General features: G+C 29.2%; 1 protein-coding gene across 1 annotated transcript; it reads left to right on the top strand.

Annotated features, from left to right (window-relative positions):
* The first annotated feature begins 12,357 nt into the window (after positions 1-12,357).
* On the top strand, positions 12,358-13,330 carry LOC103497606 (heat shock cognate 70 kDa protein-like). The gene is made up of 2 exons (XM_051082449.1): positions 12,358-12,571; positions 12,939-13,330. The coding sequence occupies exons 1-2, from the start codon at positions 12,358-12,360 to the stop codon at positions 13,328-13,330; spliced, it is 606 nt and encodes a 201-aa protein (XP_050938406.1).
* The last annotated feature ends 534 nt before the right edge of the window (positions 13,331-13,864 follow it).

Genomic DNA, 13,864 nt, shown 5'->3' with positions numbered 1-13,864 from the left:
ATGTTGTTGATTCATATTCGAAGGTAAACCATACTCCAAAATTTATATTAAAGTTATTTTAATAAATTCAGAAAATTTAGATCTGATTGTGATATTTATACCAGCATTGATAATGTTATCTTTATCAACATTTTTCATATTTTATTAAGCTGTAGTATTATATAGTTGACTTCCATTATTGATATTAACCCATCAATTTATAGAAATATCATTAAGTATATCCATTAAAAAAAATCCATCAACTTCCTTTTTTTTTTTTCTTTTATCTTTAAAAGCCTCACATAAACAAAATAATGCAGAATCTTGCAGATAAGCATTGGGAGTAATGAAAACAAAAACCAAATATGTGTATTTTTCTACACATAAATTAAATTGTAATTCAGATAGAGAGAGAAAGATGGAAATATAAATCTATAATAAGTTACATAATGTAAAGCCAAATTAAAAAAAGTAATTGGATTCCAAACCCCAACATTATGTGCCTACTTTAATAAAATATTTACTTATTTATTGCTAACTTAATAAGTTTGTATGTGTATGTTGTGTACTTATGCCAACATAGTTTCACATTTTAAGTAACTTATGTTCTATTTGGTCTGATCGTTGTCTGGTTTTTTTCTAATATACATACACACTTGGGTTTTTCCAAAAGTACGAATAGAGCCTATAAATATTTATGCGATATAGAATAATTTTGTATAAGAAAAAAGCCCACAAGTTCACAATAGAAAATAACAAAAATACCTCCGTAATTAATGGGTCACACACCCGTGAAAAAACGATATATTCTTTATCCAATCTAAACGATTTTGTACCCTGTCTAAACGATCTTGTAAAAAGTCTAAGCACTTTTGTACCAAGTCTAAACGATCTTATACCCTTATACCTAGTCTAAACGAATATTGTACCTAGTCTAACTAAACGATCTTATAGCCTTGTATATACCCAGTCTAAATGATTGTGTATCCTTGTACCTAGTCTAAACGATTTTGTACCCAACCTAAACGATCATGTATCATTGTACCTAGTCTAAACGATCTTGTACCAAATCTAAATAATTTATTAATGATAGTGGTTTATTTCTGTCTATCTGTGATAGGCAACTAATCGTTTAGATCCTGTACCAAAATCATTTAGATCTTATACCAAGAAGAAAAAAAATGAGAGATGAAGAAGGAAGAAATTCTAGAAGAGAAAATGAAGAAATCACGATAAGAAGTGGAAATATGAAAAATGAGAAGTAATAATATTAAGAAATTAATAATATGAGAAGGAAAAGAATAAATCACCAAAAAAAAAGTGAAGTAAAGAACAGTCCCGCAATATTCAAAACCAAAAAAAGGTAAATCTAGAATTTATGAAAAAACAATGGTGGTTTCGCGTGCTTCAACTTTTTGTTACACGATTTGCAAATATTTTTTGATTTTATTACATTTATGTAAATTAATCTAAATAGAATCAATTTAAATGTTCAAATTCACTTCTGGCATAATAGATAAAATATTTTATCATCTCTAAGATTAATTAATTGACTTTTCACTTCAACCAAAACTCAAAATGGTCGACTTTTAATTTTGACAAATTAGATTTTGTGCCATTTAATTTCCAATACATATAAGCTAGAGTTGAGATTTGAATGAAGTATAATATCTAAATTGTTGGGGAAGTTTTCATTCTTCTAATATTTAATATTAAAAATATAAGTTAGGAATTTTTAGAAAATAGAAAAAATTGACAAATAAATATACTTAATTTTTTATTTTTTTGAAGTATAAATATTTTGTGAAAATGTTGAATATTTTACTAATTTCCTTAAACTTACGTAGTAATTTAGTAATAATGTTTTCTTACCAACAATCTATTTAACTGAAAAAAAAAAAAGCATTGGTCTCTCTCGTTCATGTACAAGGATTGATATTATATATCTGTTCTTTTGATCGAGAGGTATTAGTTCTTTTTATCTATTTAGTTATATGTTTAGCGGATAATAAATTAAATAAAAATCATTTTAAATAATAATTTTTTTTAAATATTTATAAATATAACTGTCAGAGTCTAGTCTAATTTAGTTAACGCATCTATTGAAGATAAATTGTGATATTTTTTATACTTAATAAATATTTTGATTTATATTTTTATATTTAAATATAATCCTAAATCATATACATTTAAGTTTGTTCCTAATTGCAAAAACCCCTACATTTTTATTCGATCCTTAAAATTTAGATTTTAAAACATATTTATCCTAATTTTTTTTGGGTAAAAGTTTTAAATTTAGCGAAAATATCATAAGATTGGGATATTAAACTAAAAATTTAAATGAAAACAAATTTAGACACAACATCAATAAACATATCCGGATCCAAACTTTTCTTGGTCTACCTCTTCAATGACTCAGATCATACATAGATAATATATATATTCTTTATTTTTTTAATACATATGTAAATATCTTGGTCAACTTATGCACCTCGACTAATCTTATGAGACAATCTGTCTGACATTAAAACATTTTGATGTCAAGTAAACTCGTAGAAAATTAATTTTTGATGGGTGACCACGATGGATTGATCGCTATTAATTAAATTAATAATAATAAATTCCAATAATAAATAAATTTTGTAGCGCTTTGTGCTGTGTGATAGTGAGTTCCTCTAGTCTAAAAATTAAATATGTCACTAAAGTCATGGGAATGTGAACAATTATCATTATTGATACAAGACATAAAACTAAAATTAAAATTATGATAGTTTGTGCCTAAAATAAACATAAAACTATTGTAAAGATATGTAGAGGGTCATTGTTTAAGTAGGGGTGGTAAGATAGTCATATTGGTAAAATCCTTGACTATTGTCGAACAAAGGTGTTATGGAGCCTCACAGAAAGTAGTCATGAGTGTGATTTATGGTTGATCATATATGATAATCGGTTGAAGAAACTAATAATAATGTAGAAAAGAATTTAGATGGTTAGATGACTGTTTGAGGAAAGACTCATTAGACAATATTATATGTTTGAGGAGAGGATTGTTTGGAAATGTAATCAAAGTCTCACATTAGTTTGATAAAATGATGATCATTAGCTTGATGGTCATCACTTTATCAAGCTAATATGAGACTTTGATTACATTCCCAAACAATCCTCTCCTCAAACAGATATAAAGTGAATTGTCATGGGTATGTCATTTTTAGAGTGGCAATTGACTACAACTCATGACAGTTCACCGTAACCCAAATTGAAAGGAGAGAAAAAACTGTCATAAATGCCAAAAAATTTACGTTTTTGGTGGAAAAAGACAATTTTTCGGATTATGACAGTTTTCAAATGTCATGAATCTATGAAAAATTTTAAATGCCATTAAATATAAATAATCAAATTATAAGTATTTATTTTAAATTATATAAAAAGAAAGAAAAAGAAGAGAGGGGGAATTGAAGTTTCTTTTTCGTTCAAGTGCCCCCTCTTATTCTCTCGCCGACTGCCCCCTCACCATCTTCTTCCTCCATTAGGACACAACAACAACATTGCAGCATCCTAAATTTCGTTCTCTCCTTCCTCTTCTCCCTTTGAAACCTCTCTCCCTTTTTTATTCAAGCTCTCCCTCGTCGGTTCTCACACTCACAGTATTGTATCTATAAGTTTTCCTAATCCTTTTGAACTTTTCGTCAACTTCTCATGTTGGTTCTTTGGTTTTTGATTTCCCTTCCATGCCCCTTTAATGGCATCGTTCTACTATTCGGCAGGATGGGAAGCTCTTAGGTTTTGTTGATTTTTTGAGTGCTTATTATTGGATTAAGGAAATTGGGGTGTCAATGAGCTCCGTGGATGGACGAATAACGCGAAGGTAAGTATTGAATGCTTGTGCTTTCCTGTTTCTTGCTTTCCTCAATTGCTCTTTTCCCTTTTTCTTCCTGCCCCCCCCCCCCCCCCCCCATTTTGACTTTTATGCGTAGTTGGTAAGGAATTATTGAAAACATGTGAAACGAGGAAAGGTATAGAGCTTGAAAGGGCTTATGATGGAAGTGGTAGGTTAATGGGTAAGCTTACTTTAAATGAATTTGTGCCTCTAACTTCCACCTCCGTGACCTATAGTCTTCAATTTCATTCGAAGACAATGACTTATTTCTAGGGAGCAAAAGAAACACAGTCGTTTACATGGAGCATGAAATTCTGTTGAAGTGTAAAACCCAATCAGACGTGATTTTCCTCGATGAAGTTAAAGATTTTGCTTGTCCTTTTTGAATGAATGACCTACAAGTAATTGATAAATGGGAGTAAGATGTCTCCAAGTCTTGGAAATTCTCATCTAAAAGTTCTAGTAAAAATTATCTTTGTAAATTGAAAATAGTTTGTGGGAGAGACATGAATCATTTCAAACTTGATGGTATCGTCTATTTAGCCTCTCTATTTTGTAAATTGAATTTGGGCAATGGCCGTAACTTGGAGAGATAGGGTGTTGATGGAATTTATTGATTGTACACCAAGTATTTGCTTTAAGTACTGAATGAAAAAACTTGTATAAATTTTAGATTTTTTCTTTTTGTTGGTCACCAACTTGGTTTGTTTAAATTTATGTATGTTAGATTAAAGTTTAGGTAAGTTTGAAATCATGTTGCACTATTTTGAACTCAAATAAAGTATGTTAATTTCGTTTCTAACATAGTTTTAGCTTGTTGTTTGTAGTTTGTTACTAGCTTGAGCTAATCAACTAAGGAGAATTATTGGATTTAGTTGATTTTGGATAATAATAGCTCTTAAACATTCTCTTAATTATTAGTTTTAGCAAATTTTTTGTTGAAATGTACTTATTTAAATAGCTTGTTGGTACCAAAACATGTATGTTTATTTTATCATTGTACAAACCCTTTACCAATTGTACAAATATTACAAAGTGTATGTCAACGTATATATATTAAAGCGTTGACTGTTTGTTTCCATATGGGTGTGTTGTATAGTACTTTGTGCTTGAACTGATTTGTGTAATGGCAGAGCTACAAGAAAAACAGGGACTGTAAAAACTGGTTTGTGTAATGACACATTTATTTTCTGTTATGAAAAACACTTATTGTGACAGTTTGTCCAAATTGTCGTAATAGACTTTTCATGACTATCGGAACAATGACTGAAAATAACTGTCACGAATTTTAAATATGATAGAGTTTAACTGCCATCGTAGGTCATTTGTTAGTAGTACAATATTTTTCATGTGGAAGGAAATAACATGAAATTCATTAATTTAAGTCATCTATCGTAAAACGAATAATAAAATAAACTTAATCTGATAGATAAGACACTTGCTACATAGTGATGTTCATATTCTCCAAAGGAGTTTGGACCCAATCTGCTTGGGGTTGTGAATCCCCAATTAGATGGGAAATGGAGTAGAGAGGGGAGGAAATTTTCTTTCCATTAACATATTCTCTAAATAAGCTATATACATAACTCACACTAGATATGTAGAATATTATAAATATTAATAGATATTAGATGTCCCTAGCATAAAGTAATTATGAAACAAATGGTCTTCACCTATTGACCTCATCAGTCCCTACATAAACATACATTTTTAGTGTCCGTTGTTCATGTGTCAAAGAATTATCATCCCATTTGTTATTCATGTGTCTCACGCTTACATTTCATTATTCGATTCTCCAACTTTAAACATTACTTACCTCTTGGCCTATAAACTGAGGTTTTTGGTGGATCTAGTAAGAACACACAACATTTGGTAAAATTCTAAATATTTGAGAATTAGTGGAGTTCGTTTAAAGAATTGAGAAATTCTATATTTTATATATTTTATTATTTTATTTATATTATATTTATATTAATAATATATTTTCTCAATTCGTATTTCCTCTATATTTCATTTTTCACAACATAAAATACAAAAGTTGTTAATGGCTGTTATATAACTCACAATAGTATGAGTTATAAACACAAATGACATATTCTCATGATATTTCTTTTCATATCGTAATGTTTAAAGTTGAAGGCTACCGCTGAATATTTAAATTTTATTTATTAGAAATTATGGGATGGAATGTTTTAATTATATTTTGCACATCAAATATTATTGTTCTTATAAAAAAAAATTATAGTGTTTTATTTAAATGGAAATATATTGAATATAATCAACTTATTATTAAAAAAAAATATAATCTAAAATTGTTAAAATTCATCAAACTCTATTTGATCTATTTAATTTTTTTATGTGTTTTGTAAATAGTTATTTTGTTTGGTTTTTTATTATTCATAATAATTTTCCTTAAAAATGGTTAAACAATAAATAAATAAATAGATAGATTAAGAAGAAATTAACAAGAAAATAAAAAAAAAAATCAAGCAGGAAACTTGATCTCCATAAATTCCCTAAAGAAAATTCCGTGGAAATGGAGATTAAAATAGAGAATGGGAAGGAGGAAGGCGTCTCCGTCCTCGCCCCCCACCCCTCACCATCTTAATCAATGTTACATATTTTTGAATTAGATGCGGATAAAACTAAACCTTTATGTTTGTTAGTGGAACAAAATAATAATAATAATAATAATAAATTATCTAACGTAAAATTATGGGATTACATAACTATTATTTTTTATAATCAACAACAAAATTCTCAAACATCTTAACCAATAATCAATCTTTCATAACACAAATCTTAGAAGGTTGTGTAAGCATGCAATTTTCTTCTCAATTGATTATATAATTAAATAATTAGTTGGATGACTTCCTAAATCACAATACTTAATATTTCAATGTCTCCATTATTATACATTTTGAGTACTTATCAAATATCCAATTACAGCTATTAGATTGGAATTTAGACATTAATCATTGAATTATATGTACATATATAAGTACCATAGGAAGGACAAATTGAAGAGGCAAGTGCATTACAACTAATGAAAAAGGCTTGTCCAAAATATTAATATATACAAAAACAAAATTGGACTATATATGTTTAACATTAATTATATTATTATGTTTTAACATGCTAGTGGAAGTGATAAACTAGGTTTTGTCCCTTCATGACCTAAACTTATAATCTTTTTTTTTTTTTTTTAAATCAACTCCTTTTAGTTTTTCTTTGTTCTTTGTTTCTATATACCTAGATTTACACACACAAAAATACTTTTTTTAAAAAAAAAAAAAGAGTTAAGTTTAGGTGTAGTTTCTTTTTTTTATTATTATTTTTTTTTATAGATTCTCTTCATTAGTTTTATGATCACAATGATGATGCTTTTTCTTATTTTATTTTAATATTTTTAATCATTAACAAATGTGTAAAGTAGTTGAGGAAGTAATGAATAGAAACCAAAAGTCAATTAAGAGTTTGTTTACTTTAATTAATGTATTACCATTATTTTAAGTTATTTAGAAGATAAGATCTTTTATATAGATTCTGCTATTTTTATTTTCAATTTGTATTTTACTTTTACCGGCTCAGGTCTAAATTATTGCAATCATCTTGAATTATTATTAAAATAATATAATTTATCACACAGTTTAATTCAATTGATATTCAAATATATTAATAATTACGGGATTTGAGTATTTAAAAAAAAAAATATTGAGTAAAGAAGCAATTTCTACCTTATTTATTATTAGCTTTTTCATTTACTATTTAACAACATATATAACCATAGACCAAATCTCTTAAAATTTTGGATTTTCACGAAAAATAATTTATGAATTATTCAAAAGAAATATATAAATCCTTAAAACTTTTTTTAATAGAATATAAAAATAGAGGATTGAAACTTTGACTCCCTAAATTTTGGAGTGATTGTCCGTTTAATTTTGAACCAAACTTCTTAGTGTATGTACTTGTTTAACTATTACTAAAAAAAAAGTGTGATTAATACACTCTATTAATAAATTTAATAAAAATTAAATAATGATAATAATAAAATTTGTTGGTGTTTCTATCTTTAGGAGGGCACCTTTTTTCTCTAATTAGGTGTTGGTTTCCGAATTGTGTAGAATGCTTTTAGTTTGATTTGATTTATGGTTTGTATTGCTAAGTTTGAGCATTATAATATATTTTTTTTCTTTGGTTTATCTGTTTCACTTTTGCCTATAGATTCATGTACTTTCAATAATTGAGTTTTGGCATTATACTCTTACATTATTTTGAGTGTTTTACAAATTGAAGTAATTTAAGTGTTATAATGAAAATTAAGTTAAAATGAATTTAGTACTCCCTTTTCTTTTTTTTAAGTTAAATCATTTATAAACTTTCTGAATTGCCTCAATCCATCTTTTCCCTCTTTCTTTATATTTGTCACCATTCCTTTACATTTTACCTTGTATCTTATCAATCTTAGACCTCCATTTTTTGGCTATTTAAAGTAGGAAGAAACTCATTCTTCATTGTCTGCATTCTTTTTTTAATTTCAGATTTTTTATTGAACTTTTTTATAGTTCTTTAATGTATTTTAACTTTTATGTGTTACGATTGATCGTCTTTGCATACTTTCAAATAGCACAAATTAACTATACTTTCAAATAGCTTATACTCAATAATTAACTATGAGTTTAGTCGTGTTAAATAACACGAATCAAAGTGTACTTCAGTAGTAGATTGTGATTAGGTATTTGGAATGGTCTAATTTACAATATTGCATAATTGTTTAATTCAAGAACAGAATTGTTAGTAACTTAGCAAACACATGAGTTTAATGCATATGTCATTTTTTTTATAGATGCTACTGAGCTTTATAGCGCCAAAGATCCATAATTCGAAATTTAGATTCAATACTGAATGGCTCCATAAATTTCTGCTTGATCCATTCCTTCCGAAATAATAGAAGTGATTTGTAAATTTGAAGTCTAAAGGCCTCACAATTCTTTTGGTCATGATCCTACTACTATGGTGCAAAGGAAAATAGAAGGGTCGAAAAGTGTGTTAGGTGTATTTAATATTAATAGAGGTCGTGTTTGATTTTTAATTATTTTGATTTGATCACATTTAGTTGATCCTACAATAATATTACAAGACAAGTTGATCGGAAATGACAAGAAGACGACTTACCAAGCAATGATAACTATAAGTTGAAGCTCATAATACTACTCTTATTTAATCCAGTTTGAACCCTCGTCTTATAAAATCAACCAATTGACTTAACGTAAATCTATTTGTCCATATCTTATATCCATCAAACAATAAAAAATCCAAAATATACCATCATATTTTATGAAAATATCATACATATGTGCTGCATTTTAAAATTAATTTATTGAAATTTAAAAAAGAAAGAAAGAAAGAAAAAAGTCCCACAATGTTTGGTTTTTAACACTTATATGTATGATGCGAATTTGATTCCCAATATTAATTACTAGATATTCATCACCAGCACATCAAATAAAATGATCCGCATGCCCCTGGATACCTTAACATGGAAAAATGAACATGTCTTTTTGTTTGTTCTAATTCTAAAGAAAAAAATAATATTAATTTCTTGCTTTTAAGTGTATATTTATCAAAATATTTAACAACATTTTTTTTTAATTTTTATTGAATTTCCACCATTGTATTTGGAGATGAAAATTTAAATCTTTGTTCTTTTAGTTAAAATGTAATTCCTTAACCATCCATTATAGCTATATTATGAATTGGGTCTTAAGTTCCAACTTCATATAATATCTTTATCAATTGACATAAACTTATATTAGTAGGTTTAATGTTATTTTTTTTTTTTATCTTTTGACAATCTTTACTAATTTTATTGACAAAATCGAAACTTTAACAAAAAGAATAAAAAGTATTAAATATTAAGTTGAGAGAAATTGATATAATATTAAAGGGTCGGTGTGATTTTGTCGAAACCGAAGGCGGAAGAGAAATCCATAAACCACGGGAAATATTTAATTATTCGCACCCGCCTTCACGCCTTACTTCCTCACCCCAATCAAATTTCGCCTTTCATTTATTTGTTTGTTTGTTTTTTTTTTTAAGTCAAACAAACCATCTACTATTTATTTTGAAGTCAAACACACCATCTACTTACCTTCCTTTTCTCTTTTCTTTTTTATTATTATTCCTCCCTTTTACTCATGTAATATAAGATTTGTCACTAAATCCAACTCTTAATTTTCATAAACTACATTACCAAAATCAGCATTCTTATACTTCATTTACTCTACTAAAAAATTAATGTATGTGGTATTTTTAATTATTTTCTCATATCGAGAATAATCTCATTTTATTTTAGAATATTTTAAGAATATTTTTTTATGAATATATTGAGTATGCATTTAAATCATTTATTGAACAATAAATTTTGACTAATTAAGTTTTCTTATATCCAGACTAATTCAAGCCTCATAACAAAATTGGGACCGAAGAAGATAATAGGTCCAAGCCCAACCAACATATGGACCCAAGCCCAAATCCAACAAGTAAATGGGTTATAGTCGATCAAGTAAATAAGCTCAAGCCCAACAAAAAAAAATTGATCCAAGCCTAAGCCTAACAAGCAAATGGGCCTAAGCCCACCTAATGTCCTAAAAATTTTCTTTAAATAGAGACATTGTTATTCATTTAGAAGATCTTTTGTTGAAGAAACAATTAAAGTTTCGAAGAATTAAAGATTCAAATTTCTAAAGCTCTCAAGACGTAAAAGTTCTTATCAATCTTAAGGTTACCATTTTCTGAAAGATTGAAGACTTGGAAGATTAAACCTTCCCTGAATTTCAGAAGATCGAAGATCAAATTGACTTACAAGCACAACTTCCTAAAGATCGAGGTTCTTGAAGTTTAATTTGTATTCAAGACAAGGCATCCACTAGAAGAAATTTGGCCTTTAATATCGGGTGGAAAAAATGAAAAATAAGCTTTAGTGTCGGTTTTCAAAAGACGGATGTTTAATGTCGATTTTAAACCGACATTAAACATCTTGCTTTTTGAGAACTGACATCAAAGCTCTTTTTCTTATTTTATTTTATTTTGTAATAGATTGAAGCTTTCTTTCCATTACTTTACTCTTTTCTCAAACCCACGATTTTTCTATCTTTCTCAAATTTCTTTCATTCTCTTCTCAAATCGAAATTTTTTTCATTCTCTTCTCGAATCTCAAATTTCTTTCCTTCCCTTCTATCTTTTTATTTTTAAATTTATTAAAAATAAATTTATTAAAATGTATTTCCACCATTCTCTCCACGAAAAACCCTTCAATTCGCATATCCCTACCCTTCATCTGCGTCTGGCTTTACATCGACTTCTGCAGTCTCCCATTCGCATCTTTCCATCGGCATAAGAAAACCTATCCCGGCCATCTCCCATCTCTTGATTTATTTTCATTTGCAGAAGATAGTACTAGTAGTCGTGTTTTGTTTGCTAGATTATTATCCATTTTTTCCTTTTTTTTTTTTTTAGCTTCCTATGCAATTTCAATGACCGAGTGAATGAATTAACTATACGTTCTCTACAATCACCTGATGCATTGGTTTCTTCTTGCTTTTGGTTAGGTCCTAAAGTGGAGCCAGCCGAACCGGAGTGAATCACTTGGTGGAACAACTGTGAGTTCAAATGTTTGTTTTAAATTTGTATCCTATTCATTTGTTAAATGCTCAACATAGTTTGTATCCCTTCGTAGTTAAACTCTGTTCCCCTTTTTTTACAGGGATGGTTAGAAAAATATCGTAAGAGAGCTTCTATTTTAAGATTAGCAGGCGAAGGAAACTGGACTCGTAAGTTTCAGGCAGTAGCACTAATTTGGATTTCTCCATTTCCTTACATTATATATAATTACTGTGTTGTAGCAACCAATTTTAGATATGATCCTTACATCTTTGGGTCACTCGTTGGAATGGTGCCAGAAATATTTGTTACAATATATACGTACCTATGCCTAACTTGACACTGAACCCTACTCATACATGTACATGTTGGTTTCCATCTCTCTTGAATGCTTGCTTGTAAATATGCATTAAGTATTTTCGTGGCATTTAAATATACACTACAAGAAATCTGGCCTTTAATGTCGGGTGGAAAAAATGAAAAATGGGCTTTAATGTCGTTTTTCAAAAGGCGGACGGTTTTAAACCGACACTAAAGAAGGAGCTTTAATGTCGGTTTAAAACCGACATTAAACGACCACCTTTTGAAAACTGACATTAAAGCCCCTTTGTAATTTTTTTATTTTTTTAATTTGGTAAAAAATCAAGTTTTCCTCTCTCTTACTTTACCTTTTCTTTTTCCTTAAAAGTTTCTATATAAATTCTCCTCCTCTCTTCTTCCTCCTTATAACTTTGAAATCTTCTAACCCTAAATTCTGCAGCCACCAATCAAATTTTCTTGCTTTCATTTCCTATCATCGTAGATTCTTTTTTCCATCGACGATTTGAAGATTTACTATGGCTGGTAAAGGAGAAAGTCCGGCGATCAGAATCGATCTTGGAACCACGTACTCTTGCGTCGATGTGTGGCAACATGATCGAGTTGAGATCATTGCCAACGATCAGGGCAACAGGACGACGTCGTCGTATGTTGCTTTCACCGACTCTGAGCGCTTGATCGGTGATGCAGCTAAGAATCAGGTCGCCATGAACCCGATTAACACCGTTTTTGGTAAGTTTTCTTTTTTCTTTCTTTTTTTCTTTTTTTTTTTTTTTTTTTTTTTTGCGCTTTGAGTTCTGGTTCTATGGAGTTTTTCTTGTTTCTTAAGAAATGAATTTAGGTTGTTCGAGTTTGGAGAAGGTATGTGCCTAATCAGAGCGTCTTAGGTTGTTGCTTCTTTGATGAGTTTAACTGTAGGGTTTATTTACGATTTTCTCGAGTTCTGGTTTTTGTCCATTTGCAGTGACGTTTTTTTAAAGCTAGTTCAACTGTTTATTTGTTTATGTAATTTTTTTTGCTGAGTCAAGGCGGATTTTCGTTGTTTTGTTTGGTGTTTGTGGAACTGTTTGATTGATAAGCATCTTTTTTTTATTATCAGATGCTAAGCGTTTAATTTGCCAAAGATTTAGCGATCCATCGGTCCATAGTGATATCAAGCTCTGGCTGTTTAAAGTTATTGCCGGTCCTAGCGATAAGCCAATGATTGTTGTAAACTACAAGGGTGAAGAGAAGCAGTTCTCTGCTGAAGAAATCTCTTCTATGGTGCTCATAAAGATGAAGGAGATTGCTGAGGCGTATCTCGACACAACAGTGAAGAATGTCATCGTCACTATCCCGACTTACTTCAACGATTCTCAGAGACAGGCCACCAAGGATGCTGGTGTCATTTCCGGCCTAAATGTGATGCGTATTATCAATGAACCAACAGCTGCCGCCATTGCTTATGGTCTTGACAAGAAGTCGAGCAGCTCTAACACAAATAATTGTTAATGGTAAACTTATATTTTTAACTCTAAAGAAAAAAATAATAGTTTGAAATGTATACTTTTATTAGGTATTTGAAAGAAAGGAAATGATGGTAGTAATAGAAACTTTATTTCTATTTCGTTCGTTCATTCTTGTGCTTTTGAAATGGTATATGCTTTAGAGGGACCATTGCATTTCAAATAAAGGGGACAATGAATTTTGCTATACCTTGTTATTAAATTTGAGCCAATGTAAGTAGGATCTCGAAGACTCGCTAAGAGAAGTTATGCTACCTGTTTACATTTTAATTTATTCACTCCTACTATTTTTACGACATTAATTCTCTCGTGTTTTTTTCCTTTGTCATGTCATTATTTGGCTCTAATACACCATAATAATGATAGAGTGAGTTGTTTACTTAATAGATCTAAGCTTTTCTTAGGTGCTCAATTTACTTTTTGCTCTGTCATGTCATTCATATCTTGTATGCAATCTGTTTGTATAAATGCCTCTGTGAAGTTTGAGTTTACATTTTACATTGTCGGTGATGGTAACACT

This window comes from Cucumis melo, chromosome 1, assembly GCF_025177605.1.
Source record: "Cucumis melo cultivar AY chromosome 1, USDA_Cmelo_AY_1.0, whole genome shotgun sequence".
In the NCBI taxonomy this organism is placed as follows: Eukaryota; Viridiplantae; Streptophyta; class Magnoliopsida; order Cucurbitales; family Cucurbitaceae; genus Cucumis; species Cucumis melo.
The sequence above is the reverse complement of the archived record's forward strand: the minus strand, read 5'-3'. Positions and strand labels throughout refer to the sequence as shown.

What these genes read in the sequence shown, in the direction of transcription:
- LOC103497606 (XM_051082449.1), top strand. Translation starts at nt 12,358, where the DNA reads ATGGCTGGTAAAGGAGAAAGTCCGGCGATCAGAATCGATCTTGGAACC. An exon ending in CCCGATTAACACCGTTTTTG is followed by an intron (nt 12,572 to 12,938) that starts GTAAGTTTTCTT and finishes TTTTATTATCAG; the next exon opens with ATGCTAAGCGTTTAATTTGC.